This window comes from Phaethon aethereus, assembly GCF_964289735.1.
Source record: "Phaethon aethereus genome assembly, chromosome: 5".
NCBI lineage: Eukaryota > Metazoa > Chordata > Aves > Phaethontiformes > Phaethontidae > Phaethon > Phaethon aethereus.
In genome coordinates this window covers 43,601,609-43,624,257 of record NC_138579.1, presented here as the reverse complement: position 1 = coordinate 43,624,257, position 22,649 = coordinate 43,601,609, and the positions used below count along the sequence as shown (strand labels likewise).

Genomic DNA, 22,649 nt, shown 5'->3' with positions numbered 1-22,649 from the left:
ATTTGAGTGTTATTTACCTTATGAAGAAAAAGCCCATCAAATTAGAATTTCTTATGAAAAGTAATACTCCCAATTTTTTTCTTCAAACCAGGGTAAAGTCTAGTCTAGTCTAACACTTCCAGTGCTTTTACTATAAGAACATTAATGCCACATTACATTCATATTGCCCTATCATTCCAACAGTATCTGCACAATAAGCATATAAAACAAAAATATTTTAAAAAAATTTTGGACAGTTGGACAGTATTCAGATAGTTACAAAAACACTGAACTAAAAATGCTCATGCCTGTAGGAGCATGTCTGTGCATCGGTATGCCTTCACACCTTGGGTGAGTAGAGAGGAAGAAATTTATCCTTCCTGACTAGCTGACATTCAACTACAAATGACTGTACTTTCAGAGGCGTTACTTCATTCTTCTGCGCACAGAAAAAAGGGTAACTGGTACTTGTTCTACTGATTCCTTTGCAGCTGAACCTTAAGAGCAAACAGTCATACATGAAACAGCATTCACTGGATGAAAGTGTCATTTGCATCTGCAGACCCCTTCAGTTGTCCATCTCCTTTCTAGACTCTGGTACTAAAGTGTATGGGGAGAAGAAAGGCATTTCCAACTGCAACCAAAAACTGTGTACCAAGTGTCCAATATTCCACAACCTTACTATCAAATAATACTATGTTGCAAATATGAGCAAAGTAAACAAGGTTATACAATTTCATGATGTGAATGGCGGTACTAAAAAATACTGATCATCATGGCTGACAGAGTGCTAACTTTCACAGAAAGACCAATTTTCCTACATAAATTGTGAGGCTGGGAGGCAGGAGATGAGCAGCCTAAGAAAAATGGCAGTTGGAGGTATATGAGGCAGGAAAAGCAAAGAAATATTTATACTGAAAACTAAATATCAGTAAGCCGATTTTTTTATTCTGTATTACTTTACCAAACTTAACCTACCGTATCTGCAGCTGTAAGGTTAATGCCCAAGCCTCCAGCTCTTGTGCTTAACAGGAACACAAAAATATCATTCCTGTAGAGGAAAGAGATTAAAAAAAATCCCTTATTTTGTGCATGATGAACAAGAAAGAGTCACAAAAGTAAATTTTTGACCCATATAAAGTTATCAGGGCTACTTCTATTACTTGAACACTTCAGAACATTTTGTGCTGTTCATTCATGGTCAAGGAAAAAAAACATGAATGAGTGAGAGAAGTTAATCTCCAAATCAGGACTGTTGGAACACAAAAACATTCAGTTTGCAATAGCAGCTTGTTAATCTCTATCAAAACAAACCAGGGCTTGTTTATCTTGCCCACATTGCGAATTAAGATTTCATATGGACAAAGAACAACTTATTGTTTCACAGAACTGACTGATGTTAAAAAAATCTTGCCTTAACAAAGCTCAATTGATAAAGAAAGAAAAAGTAAGTGTGGAAACTTTGTAGATACAAGTTTTGTTCTAAATTTGGTGCTTAGAACAGAATAAACAAGGAGACAGGTCTATACATAGGATGACCAAGTACTGATGAAAACTCAAGGGATTTCTCCTAAGGTTGTGAATCTCACTAGTACCACTGCGGGGTCAGCAGTATTTAAATGTGTTTAACACCATATGGATCTGCGAACAGGTTGACGCAACAAAGTGAGCAGTACCAGCAAGGACTCCAGAGAGGCTGACATCCTGTACTTCCGACACGGACAGAGCGAGGCCCTCTGCTTAAGAGAAAGCACTCTGCAATTCCACGTCATTTTGGTACCACACTGTCCATACACTAGTGCATGGAAATTAGTAAAGCACCAGAAACTCTTGCTGAATGGGCAGCATGGGACATTTCCTTCTTGACTCACTATGTGTAGGCAGTCCGTCCTTGAATGTCCCCTCATCACATCTAAAGGGTCTTTTCTTGCCCTTCCTGGAGGAAGCATGGGTATATTGCAGGCTATTACGCATATGCTAGTACAACTCAACAAATGTAAAAAACTAAGGGTTTTGGAGGTCAAGTAGGACTGACTATTTTCTCAGGACTCAAACTTCAAGACATTCACAAGCACCTGGCAAGGCTGTATCATAAAAACCAGACTCTCAAAGAACCTGTTCTAGCCCAGGTAAGATTCCTCCCTGCCTCCTCCAGAGAAATTGCCAACAGACAACAGAAATAACCACGAAAACTATGAATTATTAACACACACACAAAAAGCGCACCAAGAACCCTAAACTTAGAAATAGAAGGTTTCTGGCAGTCCAAAGTCTAAGAGTACAAAAATCCACCCTGAGCTATGGACAGCTGGGAGGAACTGAAGCTGAGCTGTCAGTCTCTGGACTTTATCTTGCAGGTACAAATCCAAAGGAGTCAGCAGGTGCCTGGTTGCAATGCAGGTAATCCTTGGCCAGGAATCTTTTCCCTCTTGTAACAATAGGGGAACATGCATATAGACAGTGACCTGAACATCCAGCTGTGAAATGCTTCTGGAAATGCACACGGGAAGGAAAGAAAGTGGACAGTGCCACAGACTAGAGGAACAAATTATCATTCCATAGCTATATATTTTCCGCACTCTGCTAGGATATCCTGCAGGATAGTTTAGTCTCAGTCAGGCTTTTTTTTCCCTGGAAATATTTTTCATAAGTAAATCATGTATAAGAGGAACTCAACTAACATTTTAATAGAAATCCTTGTTTAGACTGGCTGACCTATGTTTCAAAGGGATTTCCTGCTGAAATGATTATTTTTCTTGAGTTGCTCTATTCATTAATAAAAACAAATTCTGTTCATTAATAAACACAAATTTCTTCATTTCTTTTGGTTGAAGGCCCTTACAGGAAGAAGAGTCAGAATTCCAGGAGGACATCATACCTGCAAGGAACCTGTTTCTGACACTTGGAAACAGGCAGAAAGGTACTGCATGGTCCTCCCGTTTACTTCAGGTATTTGGCACATGTTCTTTTCAAGTTTAATTGCTCTGAGCAGTTCACTAGAAGACTCATCATTGCAACACACTCCTTCAGGTCTTTAAGCCTCATGAACCAGTGATGTGAAAGGCAGTATATGGCTTCCCCTCCTATCTTCAGCTATGATACCTTGGGACCACTAACCCAAGGACTACTGTCTAGGCTAGAATGTTGCCTTCACCCCGCAATAAACAACAATCTATGAACTTAACTCCTCTAAAAAAGAAAAGTGACTTTCTTAAGAGATCACATCATCATCCAGGAAGGATGTTCTTCCTGTGAACTACCATACCAAAGTGACATCATATCAAGCCGTATCCCATGATTAAAAGGAAACCTAATAACGATAAGCTCTATCACTGTAAATAATGTGCCCTAGTGAAGACAAAGTTATATTAAAATATATTAACTTATAGTAAGATGATTACATACTCTTCTTTCTTGATGTGCTCATAAAAGTTGCAAGAATCCATTTTGGTTTACTAACTGAAAAGGGTTAGCATATTGTACTATCTAATGAAATCCCCATTTTATCACTTGTATATTAGTTTAAGGTTTCTTAATAAAACATGCTTAAATGGTTTATTTTGCAGAAAAACAGGTCACTTTCAAAGCTCTAGCATATGGAATCTTATATGACACTTTTCACAGTATCAATCATCAGAGCATATAATAATCAACATTCGCTGCCTTTCTACTGAGCTTCTTTATAAGCAATAGCATATTTGGAATAGCAAGAAGCACAATAGGTGGATACACTAAAATTGCTTCCAATACTGTTTCACAGATGACAAATTCCTAAATGCAACCAGGTTCAGTATCAACATCAGTGACTCCTCAATCAGCAAACCACCTAGAAACTGCTTCAGATAAATGAGGTCCGTTTGACATCAGGATAGGTAATTTAAGTGCAAATTTTATTTATTTCCATTACATCTTATAGCAACTCACTATGTACACACAGTTTAGCACCGAAACACCCTGTAAAAATACATTACCTGTTCTGAAAATCTGCTACCATGTCCCTTCGTTCTGAAATCTTTGAAGAACCATCCAACCTCATGTAAGTATGTTTCCTATAAACCATGTATTCCTGCAAAGAACACATACCAGAAAAATACAGTTGCTCTTGAAACTGTTCAATCTTTATTCTTACAGAAAAAAAAATAAAAGCAGAATTGCTACTTAAAAAAAAAAATCAACAAATATGCTATAAGCAATCTTATGTAAGCAATACTTCATAATAGTAGAAATTCAGAAATTAAAGCTACTCAATCATATGTCAGTTTTTGCATTTCATCTAAGAGATAAATGACCATGTCAGTTCAGAGTTGGTGATGCATTTGCTGCACTGCAGACAATTCTATGGCACATGCCTTTTTCTATAAATAAATAGGTAAATAAGATAATCAGAATAGACTTTGTGAAAGCAAACTTCCTAAATTTTTACTAAATACTGAGCTTTCACTGTGCAAGTGAACCTCTCCTAACAAACCAACTGTATCTGCTCTCTGTTGATTTTAAACCATTTGTTTAATGGTTTTAAAAACCCGGTGCTGTACACTAACATCTGTCTAGGCTGTATCTCGCTAGTAAAGAGCCTGTGAATCATACTGCATACAAGAACACTTCGAACGTTACATTGGTGTGTCAGCCCACAGCTCATGCCAAGCAGGAGAACTGAAACCACTGCCTGGGACACAAATCAAATGGCATCAACTAGGAATGCTGTAGGCACTGTCCTTGTTTTGGCTGGGACGGAGTTAATTTTCTTTCTGATAGCTGGTATAAGTGCTGTGTTTTGGATTTGGGATGAAAATAATGTTGATAACACACGGATGTTTTCAGTAGTTGCTAAGCAGTCGAGGACTGTTCAGCTTCTCATGCTCTGGCCTGCCAGTGAGTAGGCTGGGGGCGCACAAGACGTTGGGAGGGGACACAGCCAGGACAGCTGACTCCAACTGACCAAAGGGATATTCCATACCATACGATGTCATGCTCAGCAATAAAAGCTGCGGGAAGGGAAGGAAGAAGGGGTGGGACATTCGGAGTGATGGCTTTTGTCTTCACAAGTAACCATTATGCTTGATGGAGCCCTGCTTGGAGATGGGTGAACACCTGCCTGCCCATGGGACGTGGTGAATGAATTCCTTGTTTTGCTTTGCTTGCATGGCTTTTGCTTTACCTATCAAACTGTCTTTACCTCAACCCACCAGTTTTGTCACTTTTACTCTTCTGATTCTCTTCCCTCATCCCACTGAGGGGGGAAGTGAGGGAGTGGTTGTGTGGTGCTTAGTTGCCAGCTGGGGTTAAAACATGACACAAAGGCTTTTTCCAGTGACAGACTTTTTTGTGCTCTAAGGTACTCAGCTTTTTCTGATACCTGTGCAACTATCAGTAAATTCTGAATGTCATAGAAAGATCTTCAGGTTATACAGATATCCACAGAGTTTCTCTGGAAAGATACCCTCTGATATTTTAACAATGTGATCCTTGGCTGAAGAAATGCAACTCCTACTGGCTACTGGTGCGTTTGTCTTTTTGAGATGTTGTGACTTCAAATGAAGACAGAAAGGAAACAGATGGTGCTTTAGCAGCAAGAACTATTGGATTCATCTTACTCCAAGCTGCAGTGTTCAGCAGATAGAGAACTGATGTGCTGTGAGAAGACATGGCAGTGCTTGCACTAATGAATCTCCTGACAGTTCCATGCTCAGTTCTCCTTTTCACCTGTCCTTCAGAGCTCCTGTTCCTTTTTTTGTTCTGTTTCACTACTGCAGAAAAGGTGAAAGAGCTGCCATACTATTAGGAACCTGTGAAAAAGAGTGCTGTAGTGGAAAGAAGCTTCAATGTATGGCAGATGAAAAATAGGTAAATAAAATTAACAATGTGGAAATAGCCAAAGTCACACTTGGTCTACGTCTACAAAACAGAGCTCATGGCTAGTATGATTTCAGGGGTACAACAATAGACGTTTAAAGCAGAGAACAGCTACTTCACCATGCACTTGAGCCCTGATTTACTATTATTTATGCAATTTCTATGACAGGTTTCTGTCACCAACTAGTATCAGAGAGATCCAGTTGTCAATTAGGCACTATGTGATCTTCTTCCAGATTTGATCAATCCTTTTTCTATTATCACAAGGGCCTTTTCCTTTCATTTCTTTGTTACTGTCTTTATCACGATGATTCAACCTTTCAATGTCTTGATTTAGTCTTCCCTCATGTCACTATTAACCATCTCTTCATTAGTGTCTTCTAAACAAACTTCAGCACAAACAGAAAGCAACTTCTTTCAGTTCATCAGGTTCATTTATCCTCATCCCAGATCTTTTCATTTCCACTAAGGCACAAATTACAACAGGATAAGCTATTGTACACCTGTAATACTGGCATACATGGGTTGTTGGCCACCCCTGCCCTGCGAGCTAGCTTAGTACATTAGCCTTTAACTAATCATCTATGTAACACTCTGCTCAGCAGCTTCTGGTCTGCCTCCATCCACCTTCCTTTTATGAAGAAGGATACTTCACAGTAGTATAACAGTGCTTGTATGAAACATCCTTTTTTGTGAACTGTTTTAATCCAGTATTTTTCCAAGTATTAACACTACACTCTTTCAAGTAAGAAAAAAATAAAACAGCCTAAAAACATTGCAACTTATACTACACTTTGTCAGCAGTTTAGCGCTTTGATCACTCACAGAAATGGCATGCTTTTAGCTTAACAAAGAAAAAAAAAAAAGAGCGCACTGATGGCAAAGAAACTATTTAGGTAGTAATATACCCGGTCTCTACTGTAATTGTGGAAGGCACTTGACCGCTCATTTTTCTAGGTCCCACAAAGAGTGATGGGCTGGGGTAAGCCTCCTGGGGGGGCATTAATCTCATATAGAGATACTTATACTAGACCTGCTTGAAAAATCTACTTGCCCATCTTGTTTAGTGTAAGAGGTCACCAAGAAGTATCAGTCTAGGAAAAATAATGACAGTTGCCCTGGCAACAGAGTACCTATACACGAAATGAACAACACACAATGACTCAAGTATGGTAAGGATGCAGTGCCGTTAAAGTCAATGCTCTTCTGGGCCTCAACATTGATACCTTCTCAAAATCTATAAAATGTTTTCCCTTCTTGTTACTTCCTAGTCCAAATTGAGTACTATTATGTTTTAACACAACTAATAAACTTTTGGTAGAATGTAACTAAGACATTTTACATCATGCAGAATATAATTTGACCCCTCATCACATGAATATGATGGGATTCCCACTGAAATCATGGACAATTGCTCTTCCATACAGGAGAAAGCAATCGCATTGAGAAAAACAAACATCACAATCTTAAAAAGTATGAAATACACAGCTGCATGAAATAACAGTACTGAAATTATACTTTATCCCCTTCTGTTGAAAGAAAATAATTTTCCCCTTTGTATTTGTACCTGCCATTTTATAATGGCTGAATTAAGTAGCAGTTCTTCATTTGAAGCTAAATCAAACAAACATGGCTTTATAACTTTGTAAACAACGTGTTTTGTGCTCTCTGCCCTACACAGATTAGGTTAGAATGATATAGCAGTTACACTGACATAGTCAAAATACTGTTAAAAGAAATAGGACATATGTTCTTTCATATTCAAGTAGGCAGAGGGGATGTATTTTGATATTTCACGTTGGGAAAAAAAAAAGTAGTATCTACTGCTACACAACTTTGGAAGGGTTTTCTTACAAACTGAGTCCTTACTTGATTTTTAGCTTGCTTAACTCCAGCTTCGGTTATATGGGTGGGAAGAAGGAAAAACAGAGGACTTGGTAGGTGGCTTGTTTGGGTAATAAAACCCAACAAGTAAAGTTGAGCACTTAGGAGGTAGAATAGCAGAATGGTGTGCTCCCAAGCCTTTAAAATGGAATGCTAATAGAAAAGACAGAAGCACTAAACACTCAGCTTTATAAGCTTCATGGTGTAATGCAGGGTGTCAACAGACCTGCACCATGTCAATTGTTTGCCAAAAAAAAGAGGCATATGAAGCAATGCTGGGCAAAGAGCCAAAATACAGAATTGCAACCATGCAAGTTCTGTTTTTCCACACAGCAGCAAAAACAAAATTCAGCTTGTCATTTGTTATTGAACTATTAACTGCTGACCTTAAAATGCATTCTTGCTCATACAGGACTCATGATTTAGGCAGCTATTGATTCAGGCTTCTCACTTTTTCTCTTCACTTTATTGTGGAGAAGACTGTATCCCATGTCAAACACTGCTGAGTGAGCCCATGTACACCTAGGACTAATGGCTGAAGGATCACAGGATCTTGATGTTTTAGCAGTACTGAACCTATACTGCCAAACGCAAATTATTTTCCCACCTGCTATGTATTCACAGTCAGAAAACTTTATCAGGGTTGACTCTCTGAAACTAACGTACATTAAGTCTCTTATTTTCTTACTCAGAATTAGACAGTCATAGAAGTTATTACTACTAATCCTTCACTGATAAGGGACAGAGGCATTGTTACATAATATATTCCTTTTTTCAGATCCAGCTGAAAACTCAAACTTTGCTGTCTTCAACAGAAGCCCGGAGAAATAAAAGAATTTCTTTCTAAGCATTTTAAGTATTACCAATAGGAAACCAACTTAATAGTTCTCCTACTAATGTCTCTTCAGACTAGCTCTTTGGTGGCATGGTTGCTAATCAAATACTGATTTGTTGGTGTTTTTTCTGAGGCAGAGTGACTGTATTTAAATAACAAGTATTGACTTAATTACTAATTTCTTTCCTATCATGTATGCCAGAGAACCTCTTATTATTAACATCTGACAAACTTCTGCACAGGAATAAGATGGTAGAGGGAAACAGTAAAAAGTCTGTGAAATTACAAGCAACAAACAATGTAAAATTAATCACTGTTCCCCCTCTTCCTTCCAATAAAAGGACGCACAGGCATAAAATAAAAATAGAAGGAAGTAGCTCAAAACCAGCAAAAGAGGATATTTAAGCCATGCAACCCCTCGCCACAGGGCAGTGCAAACAGCAAGAATTTACAAAGACTCAAGATGCAACTGAACAATTTCATGAAAAAGATTACTGAATATACAGAAGGCACATCTGGCTTGATTGCAGCCCTTGAGCTGCAAACTGCTGGACACTGAGAGACCAGTTGTGAAGTATCATCTTGTACATTTTCTCCGTACCAGCTGCTGTTGTACACTGGTGGAAGCACAACACCAGGCTGGACTTAGGTATAACCTTGTATGGCAGCTCTTATATTCTCATATTAATGCATTTACTGGGTATCCTTTAGTATAATAATTTTACATCAGGTTTGCTGCATCCAAATTAAGGCATTTTCTCTAAAGCATTGTTGCTAAATCTGCATCTTCAGAATTTGTCTTCTGTAGGCTATATTCTCCTACCTCCAGTAAGTCAATCATCCGCGTCATCTGGGAGTAGATGAGAACCCTGTGTCCTTGAGATTTCAGCCGTGTCAACAGAAGATCAAGAGCATGAAGTTTTCCACTGTCAGTGATCAGACTCTCTTTGTCTAAAAGGAAATGGAGGAAAAGCAGGTAACTAATAAACAACTACATGCAACAAGTTAACTTCTAAGTTTTCCTAGCACTTCACTGCATTCTAATCCCTAAAATAACAAGTTGTGATGGAAGAAACTGCAACATCCCTCCTGGCTGACACTTAAAATCACACTGCTAACAATAACTTTTGTTTGCTGGGACAGGAGTATATGACTATAGCCACGTGGCAAAATCTAATCACAGACTGAGCTCCTCATGAGTATGGACTCAATCATTTTTCTGGACAGACATTTCCCTCATCTAAGAATTCATTCTGACCAGATCAACAACCACAACATGCCTTGCCAGTTGAAGAAATTTTTCTCCACTTCACACATTAAAATGCTGTCCTTTGGACATTTGCTGCTACCTGCTGCTGAGCTTTAGACTCATCCTCTAAAGCTTAGATCCTTTAAATCTAGTTTCAAGATCAAACGCCTCACCAACATGGAAAGTGAAGAACAGTTCTCTAGGTCACTGTAGAATAACAGCCCCTGCCTTAACTTTTCTTTTTCTTCCCTGCTCTCCACTTTTTGGATTTTGTGTTTGGTTTTTTTAAGAAAGGTTTCCAGATGGCAATCTTTTAAGTCATGTCAGGTTTTATACTTCATGTGCTCTCTATTTCAGCACTGCTCATGAAGTATTTTTCAGGAAGGAGATCTTCCTGTTTGTACATTCTGTATATAAACTTCAGTAAACAATACATGACGGTTGAAAGAGGATGAAGAGAAATTTTCTTCCAAAAAAATTATCTGTTGGAAAGGCCACTGATGATTCTTTATTTTTTGGGATGTCTGAATGTAGGTTTACAGCCAAAGCGGAAAGTTGACAACTGCAGATGGTACAGGCTAGTACAGAACTCAAATATTATTGACATGTCTAGCAGGCATCATTCTCTAACGTCTGAGCAGGTAACACTTCCGCACACTTCTCACTGCACAGAATGAATTAACTCATGGGCTGAAGAAAATCCAGCTTTCTGTAAGGCAGTTAACTGCCTTGCACAATATCCTGATTAAAAAAAAGGTATATACAAAAATTAATTCATTCATCTGAGCACCATGCACTCTAATATAGCTAAAAACAAGGTCATACTAGTGGAACAGAGGAGTACAGATCACACAACAGTGCTCCTAAAAAGTGCTGGACTTGATGCTGGAATTATGGGGATCTACTCTTTTGATGGTGATCTTGTTGCTTTGCCAGGAGCAAGTGCCACATCATTGCTTGAATCGTTAGCAACTACCTTAGGGAATCCTTCAACTAGAGAGCCAAAGAAGGAGACACTGTAAGGAAAACTCAAGATCACAGCTCAGGCTGGCATTTGTTCTAAGTGCAACATAATGACGCACTCCTCTCTAGCACAGAATTTGGTCTCAGTTACGTAAAAATAGTTAATAGTTTCATGTATTCTTCTAAGGAAGACCAAACTTTGAACTTAGGCAATTAAGTAAAAATGGAAGTGACATACAGTTACTTGGTTTTAAAACATATCTGTGTAAGTCAAAAAACTCTGCACAGTAGGAATGTTTACTCTTTATATGAAATGTTATTCTTCCTTTTAAATCCATACAGCCATGACATTCTGCTTTTATTCTAATTGGTCAGCTTGCTATTTCAGAATGAACCAACTGAAGCAACATGAAAAGTCTAGATATACATGACAAGCTAATATGATTATTAACCAAAAGCCATCTGACTGGAAGGAAACTGAGAGAACAAACAGGGTCTGTTCAAAAGTCAGTCTCCATTGGCTCAGATTAACATATTAGCAAGTTTCCAAAAGCAAAATGCTACCGTTTTTCTCACGCAGGCATGAATAGGTAGAATTAAGTTTTGGTAACTGGAAATGATGCGTGTCCTTTGCTGCTGGCTCCTTAGGTCTCCATTGTGTAAGTTACTATTTTTAAATAGCAATAAAATGCAAATTACAAGTAAAGAACTTATTTACAGATGGTCTTACAGCATGAAAGGTTAGCAGCTTGTTAACAGTTCGTAATTTGTCCAATATCTTACCATCAGAGCAGACTGCACTGGTGAGAAAGATTTTTTTTTTTAAGGAAAGCAAACCAGAACTAACAACAGAAGATTTCTCATCTCTGGAAGAGAAAACCATTTGACTTTAACATGGCATCCTTAAGCATGCTATCTTGATACCACTGTGTTTTCCAAGATATTTTTGCATGCTTAAAGCCTGCCACCTAGCGCTTCAAAGGACAAATTCTGGAAAGCAGTAACAGAAAATGTATTTGTTTGTTCACGCCATCTTCAGAAAACACAGTAACTATTCAAAAGAGAAAAAAAAAAGTGTCTTCCACCTCTCGATTCTCTCACATTCCTCATTCCCTTTTACCTTGGGAGAAGAAAAAGGTGGTTTGCTTCTTTTTTAAATGGGATTTCCAAAATTTGCAATTCGCATTTTCCAGTTTTAAAGATTGGTGAAAACACCCAATGACAATGTCTTTGGATTTTTTTTTTTTTTTAATAGCATCAAAGAAGGAACTTTTAACATTTTAAGACAGTCAGGAAATAGAGGTCCTGGACTGCACGTCAAAGAACCCTCCCTAGGACGCAATTTTTGTGTTCTTCAGCACTGTATGAAATAAACAAGAAAAGAGAACCAGATCAAAAAGAAAGTAACTGTAAAATCATATTGTATGTCTTTCAGTCGGGGGGGGGGGAAGTCCCTGCCTCCAGCCACACAGGGATATGGACATAAATTATCTACATGGGGATAGAGTGGGATCCTATAGCCTGGGAACAATAGTTACAAATGATTATGACTTAAAATAACCCCAGTCAGGAGCTCTGGCTGATGACTGTAGCTGGGCTCACCACTCTCTGGAGAATGAGAAAAAGTGCCTCTGGACATGCAAAAAGCAGAGGAAAGAGAGATAAAGTCTGGGTTCCAGTTGACACCCCTGGTTCCCCTCCCGACAGTCTGCACGGCACAATGGGGTCAGTGAGGAGCTAGCTGGCTCTCACAGTAAACAGCCAGTGAGGCCAGTGCTTTTTATCGATGCTAAAAGGACTCAGACACTTCCTGCCATTTAATCCAGGACCATTTTTCTTTCAAAGAACAGGAAAAGCCTCAAGAGATTCCCACAGTGATCGCAGTTGAGCCTGCTGCCAGGGTACTGGGAACGCTGAGTCTGGGAGAGGATAGATCAGGGTTAGGAGAGAGGTATCCCCTTTTCTTCTTGTCACCTATTCACTGTAGACCTTCACACCTATCGTTCCATTTGACACTTGCTAGACTTCAGCCTTGTAGATGGCTCCTTCAGCACGAGTCTCTTTCTGTAATGCACTGCGCCTGCTCCTGCACGTATAAACAGAGCTGTCCTGTTGTGGTATGTGCCCTCTCCTCTTAGAGTAAGTTTAGGGTTGCTACTTTCTACCTAATTAAAACATAGCTATATGTAAATACTTCTTTTTAATCCACTTGTAGCTCCAGCACCTCCTAAATTAAGATGGCTGTACATAAGATACTCACTCCAACCACCTTCTCAACCAAATTCTTTGCTGTGCTTTGAAAACAATTTGCCTAACCTTGCACCTATTCGCTCACTCCTGTAAGCTTCTTGTACCCCATCGTTACTCCTCTATAAATTTTTGCTGATGGCAAAGTCATCAGCTTAATACAGAAGTCTTTTCAAGAGAATGCAGTCCTACATCGGATACTTTATTTTTCTATCCATGTCTTCTACCTTAATTTATCCCTTCACTATTTCCCTCCTTTCTGCTGCAGCTATGAATTTTCTGTTTCTAAATAATTGATAAACATTTCAATGAATTCCTGAAGAAACTATATAAAATCATCAACTGTCATTGAACATTAACCTAGTGCAAGCTCATGAAAAATGGTTTCTCCATTACATAGGTACAAATGTGCATGTGCTTCAAATGACTCCAAATACTTATGAAGTACCTTCTTAAATCAGACTGTAGCAAGCAAAAGGCCATTTTCCTTTTACTGTACTAACTTCCCCTGCCAAACATCCTTGACCCAAAAGGGTCTGGGAATAACTTAACATCTGGCAGCGTAAGCTGTTTTTCCTCTTGGCTATCTCTCAGATCTCCAGTACTTTCTACAGAACTCTGCTCACTGCTCAGTACCATCTTCCCAACAGCTAGAGTGTGTCTGGCCCATGAAAGTCACTGCAGTATTGGCAATCAAATTCTAGCAAATTTTGGATTACTTTAGTCTAATTCTAGGAAAAAATTCTAATTCTAGGAAAAGTGCATTTACTTTACTAGTACCCTGGTACCTTTTCCCCCACTTTACCAGGAAATATGAATAAGTCTTTTTTATTCCAACTGAAACTCAGTAAATCCCTCATGTCTTGTTTTCCAGGCCAATTTCCTCCGAACTTGGTCCCCAAACCCATCCTTCTCATGGTAGACTGCCAGATGTCTTCCAACACACTAGAAGGCAAGGTATGACTGTTACTTTTCCTGCAACCTTCCTATCTCCAACCTCAAAGTAGTATTTGGCTGTGAGAGCAGACTGTGCTTTAGTAAGCAAATCCATCTTTTTACAGTCATTTGGAGGGCTGACATGCTAAGAGAGGTTTGTAAGCATTAGAAAAGTGTGTATTAGACTTTTCAGTGTCCATCGACAGCTTTACTCCAGACAGAGAATGTGAAACCACACTGTATTTTAAGATACCAGGGTTAACTTTCACTCAGGAGGAATAACAAACACACAACCACCCCCTCAAAAAGCCCATAACCAAGTGAAGACCACTGAAGACCAGATGTCCTTATTTATCTCATCTCTGTTCCATGACAACCTCCAAACTTACCTGGTATCCTGATAAAAGACCAGCCGTTCTGAGGCCTGATCCCTAACAGCCCTCCTGGATACTCTGGGAAGAACTGGGAGCATTGCTTCAGCCAGTCAGCTGCTAGCTCAGGGGCCCCATTGAGTACACACTGCTTTGCTTCAAGACTTCCTCCTTCCTTCAGTGCCCTGCGCTCGTACTCTGCACTTCGGTCATTGCAGTAGAACTCCAGCGGCACAGCTGTTACCTGCAAGTAAAATAATAACCAATATTCTCGTTCAGATTTCCTCTCATCTCCAAATCCCCAGTTCAGGTACCTTCCCACAGGATCAAATTTCAAAGTCAAATCATGACTGACATGTACAAACAGAAAATAATCTTAGTCTGGGCTTAAAATAAGCAAAGGTACATCATTTCCCCGCACCACAAAAAAAGTCCTATGAATGACCAGGCACAGACTACTTGCCTTTCGATAAACAATGCCTTGTGCCAATTGCTACACAACTGACAGCAAAGCTGAGAGTAAAAGAATAATATCCTTGCTGTACCTCTCATTTTGCCTAGGTTTTTATTTTTTAATTTTTATTTCTGCCCTTCACTATCATTTGTTCAGCAGAGATGAGATTTACGTATCGTCTTTAAAAGAAATTCATGTCATAATTTAAAATTATAATAATATAAAAATTAGAAAGGAAAAAAATGAACAGGAAAACAGGCCCATTTTGGAACAGTGTTTCTCGGGCTTGACAGCTGATTTGAACAGCAGTGGGCCCCAGAAACAGTGCAAGTGAGCACGGGGTGATCTTTTTCTTCTGGCCATTCTATGAATCCCTTGCTCTGTTACCTGCTTCAGCACATACAACCCAGCTGGCCAGACCAGTGTTGCAAACACAGGAACTCTGATTTCATGCCATGTGAGCTATGGCTCCATCACTTTTAACTCCCTGTGCTCTGCCCCATCCACCCAAATCTGGACAGAGTGTGGTAGGTACATGTTAGCCAAGCGGCTGTATGCTGATGGTTGTAAGGTTTGAAGGTGCTGTAAGAGTTCATGCTGGCAGACAAGGCTGTCCTATATAGCTTTCTCTTCTCTCTCCCTTACCAGGGTAAAGGACAACTTCAAGGCACTGAAGTAAGAAAACCCAAAAGCACAGCTGAGCCGTGGTACATACCAGGACAGCCTACTCTGTTGGGTTTTTCTCCAGATACTTCACTAAGAGTTAAACTGCATGATCCAAAGCAAATACAATTACAATACTCTCACTCAAATGTAAATACACAGCAACGCACTATCTAGCACAAGAAACTTTCCAATAAAAATGCAGACTGACAACTTCTTCCTCGTATCTTTTATGAATGTAAGTCTGTTTTGGGCCAACGTTCTGGGGTAAGCATTTACAAAAGCTTATTTATAACCTAATTTACAAAAGAAAGCTAGTAAAAGCTTTCACATGCTATCAGGAGACTTAATAACATATTGTAAATTCACTTAAAAATTAAACTAAATATTAATATTAGACAATTAACCTTACAGCATGGGCTTAAAACAGAGAAAAGTTATAAATTTGCAATGCTTTGTTAGTTTCTTCACCAATATAGGAAGCAAAGAAATCACTACTTTAGCAGTCATTGTTGCTTTTATTTCAGCCATAAATCATCCATGTTGATTCATTCACATTGTCATGAGTCCTAACAGTGTGCAAAATGAACACATTACCTAGGGGACTATGAAAAGCAACATAACAAATTAAAAGGAATGCAGAGGAAATAAAATTTGTGAAAGTTTTCACATTTTAAAAAAGGAGAGCGCACTGTATAGGAAGAAACAGTATGGGAGTCTGTAAGGTTTGATGGTGAACAGTAAGTAGCTGAGTTTTTGGAGAATCGAGAAAGGGTAGAAATTGAGTTGATAATGGGACAATTGAAACATTAAATGCAGTGAAAGAACTAGCTTTGCACTGCAGCCAAAAAGCTTTTATGTATTTGAAGGAGGATGAATTTTTTGTTCCAGCTTACTCTGGTGTGACATAATGAACTGCTACATATTGAGAATAACATATAACATTGTATCATGCAAATGAAAATACATTAATAGCTTAACTAAATGCTAAGCAATAAAATCGTTTAAATATCCATAGTTTTAAATATTGTACTTTAGAACTGTAAGATGAAGAGAGCTACCCATACCTCAGGACAGACTGCTTGACATCCTAGATGCTGTCTGCTTCTCTCTGAACATTTACCAGCTAACTCAAAGTAAAAGGTATCAAGCAAGATCTTCCCAGTGGAAGCCTGTGGTCCGCTCCTCTTTTACAGAAGCTCTTCTCATAGGAAGATGTTAATCTCACACACTCTTATTTTTGCAAGGGCAAAATAAATTACAAGGGGTAATGGTTTTAAACTAAAAGGAGGGTAGATTTAGACTAAATATAAGAAAGAAATTTTTCACAATGAGGGTGGTGAAACACTGGCACAGGTTGCCCAGAGAAGTGGTAGATGCCCCATCCCTGGAAACGTTCCAGGTCAGATTGGACGGGGCTCTGAGCAGCCTGATCCAGTTGAAGATGTTCCTGTTCGTTGCAGGGGGGTTGGACTAGATGACCTTTAAAGGTCCCTTCCAACCCAAAGTATTCTATGATTCTATGAAATGTCCAAAGAGATTCATAAGCACCGTTATAGTGCATATCAAAATAAAATTGAAAGAAGCATACAAAAATCTTAACAATAATGGTAAAGCTATTGTTTTGCAAAGTAAGAGCTATTTTTAAACCAGATTGGCTTACAGGTCTATGCACACAGTCACATGAAACACTACAAATTGAGAGGGACTGTGTTAAGTAAGACTTTGTATACATTCCCACTACTTACTAGGCACTGTTAGAGCTGATGCTACCTTGTACTGCCATCTGCAGCCAACGCATAGGACTGTCTTTTGTGGGAGAAGGCAAAACCCTCTCACTACTCAAGTCTTGCCTGAATACTGATGTACACCACAATGATGGTACAGACTGAGGTTGTTTCTTTTAAAGGACACTATTAACCATCACATTTCAGTTCATATTTCTACGCAGGATAGCGTGGAACAAACACTCTTTCAGACACAGACAACCTGTCATATTTATTTCCAGGCCATCTAGGACCAGCAGCCACTACACACAAAACAGAGCAGACCGATTTCTGACACAGAAACCTGGCTTATCTACCGAAATCTATACGGAGATTTGTACACTAGGATTTTTAAAGGAAAAATAAAGCCACATCATAAAATTCTACAAACTATCTTTCAGTAATACCTCACTTAAAGGAAGAGCTAGCAGGAGACAATCTTGAGACAAACTCTGTGTGTGCCTCAGTATGATTTCTACATTAGCAAGAACAAAACTTCCCATGTAGGAAGTATGCCTGTGTAACACTGACTAACATCTGAGGACATATGGCTACCTTTAATGTCAGCTCCACACTTTTTTAAATACATACATACACTTCTAGGGTAGAGTTCTGCGTCTTCTACATGGCCTTACAAGAAAAACCGACACATTTCTGAAACAGATTAAAAAAAAAAAAAAATCTTCCATTCAAGCTTGTTCATGGTCTTCCTCTCTCCTTTTTGTCATGGTGCAGTTTAAGTTTTTTTTTTTCCCCCCCAGGTTTGTTTTTTGTGGTTTTACTTGTAACAGAAGGTAGGGTAGTCCTTAGTACTAAACACTCCTATGTCAACACCTTGTCAAACTGACTGAATGTAACAGTTATGGTTCAGAAATAGAGCAAAAAAATATAGTGATAGGTGTATAGGAATGCATTGCCACCTTAAATCCAATAACTTAGTTTAGTTAGGGTAACTGTGAAATGCTTCCTGCATTTATCTCCAGGCAAAGTTAACCTTTCAGACATTGTGAGATGCCCAAAACCACTTCTCACAATACCTCTGGCACACTGCAATCTACTGAACTGCTAAACTAAAATAACAGCATTACTCTTAAACCAAATAAATCAGCTTCTTTAATGAATACAAGATCCATCCTCCAAGTTACTTTTTTTGTGACTGAGGCCTGTCTGTACTCCGCAAAATTGCCTGCATAGAAAGAAAACTACAACACTAAAGCCCCCCGCCACCACTACCCCCCCCAGCTGCTACATAAACATACGCTCCTATTTCTATCATTTGCTCCATTAACTTCCCAAAATTCATCGCAGGTCAAACAACAACAGAAGGCTATCGTTTCCTGAGAACATATGTGCTCTTTCTGCCGTTTCAGGTCTTCTACACTCCTGCCAAAAGTCTCTAACAAGCGCAAAATTAAGTCTTTGTATTCCTAGAAACAAAAAGCCATGCCCCCCTCTTAATCATTTTTATACACCAGCCAAGCCAAAACAAGCAATTTATATTCACTAGAATGTATGTCAGATATGATCTCTCCCCATCTTTCCCTTCCCCTTCCTACGTAGCCTTCCGAGCTCCTCTCCTCCCTTCCTAACCTATAGGAAGTATTCAACATATTCATCTGCAATGCAAATTTAAGTACAAACAGCAACAACTCAAAGGAATCTGAAGAAGTGGTTTTCACAATTTACTCTGAGAAAAACTGCTTTTTCTTGAACCAGGTCAAATATGTCGTGACTGGAAGGTGATACGTAACTCTCAGAATTCAGTTGGATTCTTGGCCCCTAGAGCTGTAGGCACAGATGAATTCGACTTGAGGAGCAGCATGTAGGTCATAAGCAGAGTCTTACCTGCCATCCTCCCTTCTCCAGATGGCCAATATATAATTGCACATGCAGCCCCGTTTGATCAAGCCTACAGCAGTAACATCAACAGTAACTAAAGAATATAGCATCTCGATAGCCTGCTAATGTAAGTACATGCTGTCCAGCTTTGTCAAGATCCAACAAGATGGAATGAAAACAATAGCCACAGACTTACGAAGGTCCCTTGTGTCAGCCCAGGAAACCTCAGCTAAAGTAATCTTAAAATTCTGCTAATAGTTGATGGACAATCCTAAACAGTACCATTTAATATCCAAAAGGTTTAGAAAATGCCAACTCCAGTAATCTTTATATATTGAAATTTGGTATTTCCTTTATGGAGCATAAGCTGATGCAATGAGAGAAAATGAACATGCTTTTCAAAAAAGCATTGCTCCTCAGCCCCTTTTTATCATCAGAGTTGACCAAACAATCAACCCATTCTGTTCGTATCATACCTCCATCTCCCCCTTAGATTACTGGGCAATAATCTCCTTGACAATCTCTTCTACAATTTTACTGCTTTTGCTATTAGGAGTGAAAGTGAAATCTATGTATCTCAGAATAAATCCTGTTGGGTGCATCTTACAACTTTCCTTTTCCCTTCAGTACACATTACAGTCACTTCCCCTATGAAAAAAAATGCTATTGAATACAGTAGCAAAAGGATATCCTTGCAACAGTTTTACCCAACCAAAAGAAACTAATAGATCATCCTGTTCCTAAGACACAATTCTAACAAGATTTAAAGCACAATAGAAAATACATAATTTACAACTTAACTTGGACTTACCCGTGGACTGGCTATGCACAGGAAGGACGGCAGCTCAGTCACCTGGCAGCACCGAATACATGAGGTAGCTGATCTCCTTCGATGTATGACATGATCTGAATAGCCAGTAACTGCTTTACAGTGGCTACTGAACACAAGGTTCTGAAAACAAAATTAAAATTAAGAAGTTACTATGTCTATAAAGCAAAACCCCTCTTAAGTCTTGTAACCACACATGAGAAAGACAAAGGACATTCACCAAATACTCCTCTTCGAAAAGTGAAACTCTACACATCTTCAGCAGTGACAATGTGCAGGATCTTTGTGCAATTATCAGAACATTCAAATCCTGAAATGGTTGAAATCAGAACAGCTTCTATCAATACTTGCCTTTATGCTCAGTTGGAGCCAGAAACAAGTTTTTAATTCTTTGAATCTTTTGACCTTAGCTTTTATAATGAAGGAAGTCTGGGAATATTCTAGTAGGTCTGACCCTCAAGCTGTTTTCTAGCTATTCCTTTATCTATTCTGAAGCATAGGTAAAATTACATTTGGCAGAGAAAAAGAATTAAGACTCTAAAGGAGATTGGACTGGTATCTTTGGACTTTCATCTTTTCCAACGTTTTCTTTCTTTCCTGTGCAAAATGGCTCTGAATTTTATCCTGAAGACTTTCAAGGTGCCAGCATGGTTACTCACACATATGAACACACCCATGTGTAAAACTTGGAATTAGCCACAAGTGTATCAATGTCCTTTTGATACAGAAAAATATATTGACTCAAAAATGGTGGCACTGAGGTGACACTGCAGTTTAAAGAAAGGAGAGCTCTTTGAAGTTGCTCAACTCTACACAGAAAAATAACTAGATTTTTTTTGCATGCATCAGTTATTGTATTTCCTTTTTTATTGTAAACATCTGCATCAAACAATGAAACAAACTGCTTATAAACTAAGCCATTTTTGCTACTTAGTTTTTATTGACTCTTCTATATTCATAGCAACCAACTGTTATTGTTATGTATAATTGTTTCCTATAGTATGCAGAGCATTATTCTGCATACTATAGGAAATGTTTCTAAAATTGTTGCTTGTTAAGATGTATACCTCTCACTGCCACAGGATCACAGGATGTACCCTCCTGACAATTCTAGCAGTTCATGCTAAGTAAAATGTAAGCAGTATCTAAAGCTTTGGCATTGTTCTGCCCCAGTTCCTAATGCACCAAAATTAATTGCATGCTACCTTTATTTTACAGAGCCTCCTAATTTTCTAAAATTCCAGTGCTTGAAGTTCCAAACATCAGGGTACATGATAGGAGCAGACACTTTGTATATCATGTCGTACACTGGATATTCCTGTGTATGTCACAAAATGCTAGAAAACATCCATAGAAGTAGTCTATTATGGACCATGCATTCTGGGCCCTTTCTATTTCCCGATGTAGATGCACGGGGCAAGATGCAGACTGCTAGCACATACAATTTGGAACCTGCTGACAAGGGAGAAAAATAGCCTTACTGTACATACGTGCTAGCACCACCTAAGACATACAATCAGTCAATCCTGGCACGTAAATGGGTCTTTCAGCTGCTACCAGTGTGACTTGTGGTCTGGAGCTGGCAAAAATAAAGTTCACACTCTCTGACTGAACATCTGCTCTTCTATATAAAAGGTGAGAGCAGAAAGAGCTGACAACAGCCTTTCACTGACACTCAGCAGGGCTAAAAAGCACAGGTCAAAGCTTGGGCCACACTGGATAATGTGAAGTGATCCCCAAAACAGGCTCTTACTCAGCTGGCAATTCTTTATCAGTAACGCTGGCTTAAGCAACAACTGCTTCACATGTCCACTCCTGTCCCCACTGAGGCCCTTCTTGTTGGCCTAGCTGTCTGTACTCATTAAGATGCTATTCAAGATGAAAACAAACCCTTGCCCCTCCAGTCCAAGTTAGTTTTGTGATCTGTTTCACCACCTGGTAAAACAGGCCATGTGCTGAAACAGCAGAGTGGGAAATGCAAGGCTAGGAGTACATGGATGTGGGCAACAGATGTGAACACTGGCTTACTCATCTGAGGACCAGGAACGGTGGCAACAAAGCACCAGCACTGCTGCTGAAAAGGAGTCCCTTCCCATGGCATATTTGAGCCACTTCTTGTGCTAGTTCTATCAACTGTCACACCCCTCCAGAAACCTATTTGGCTACACATCTAACCAAAGAACAAATGCAACAGCCATGAAAATAGAAAGTTTTCTGCAGTTGGCTCATACAGGGATGTGGCAGTGCAAACCCACATCAGCAGAGGCAGGATTCAGCAGCTGAGAGTAAAGAAAGGACAGCAGGAGTCAGAGGAGAAGAAGACTTCCCTCTCAGCAACAGCAGGCTACTAGACGGATTCAGAACAACTGCTTTAGCTCAAAGCCCCTCTCTTCCCTACCCCTGGCAGTACAGCTGATTTTATGAAGAGGAATCAGCATTGCAGGCAGTCACAAGAGCTTTCCAATAAGTCTTATGACAGCAAGCATTGGCATACTGATTGTGGCCTTGTTCAGAAAGGTCTGGTGACTTTATTTCCTGGAAAGTGAGAATACAAGTAATGCATAGAGAGGAAGCTAACAAACTGTAATTCCAAACCTATGCAAGTTTGTTATTTAATTCTCTTTCGGAAGATAGTATCAAAGAGCCAACAAAGATGGCTTCAGTCCAATTAGAAGTACCCAAGAAGAAACATAAAGGAAAACTTCCAAGAAGGTATCCAAAATAAGGAAAAATATTACTTTTTGGACACACAGTATTAGGTCTTGTACACCGGTTTTCAGC

At 39.2% G+C, this 22,649-nt stretch overlaps 1 protein-coding gene across 1 annotated transcript in view; it reads right to left on the bottom strand.

The window, feature by feature from the left end:
- The window catches only part of INO80 (INO80 complex ATPase subunit), a gene marked incomplete at its 5' end in the record, with an annotated part of 58,073 nt that overhangs the window by 6,734 nt on the left and 28,690 nt on the right, over positions 1–22,649 (bottom strand). Inside the window, 5 exons of the mRNA XM_081999836.1 lie at positions 958–1,030; positions 3,951–4,045; positions 9,375–9,502; positions 14,336–14,561; positions 19,851–19,991. Coding sequence (XP_081855962.1) covers positions 958–1,030; positions 3,951–4,045; positions 9,375–9,502; positions 14,336–14,561; positions 19,851–19,991 — 663 coding nt within the window. The remainder of the gene's footprint in view (positions 1–957; positions 1,031–3,950; positions 4,046–9,374; positions 9,503–14,335; positions 14,562–19,850; positions 19,992–22,649) is intronic.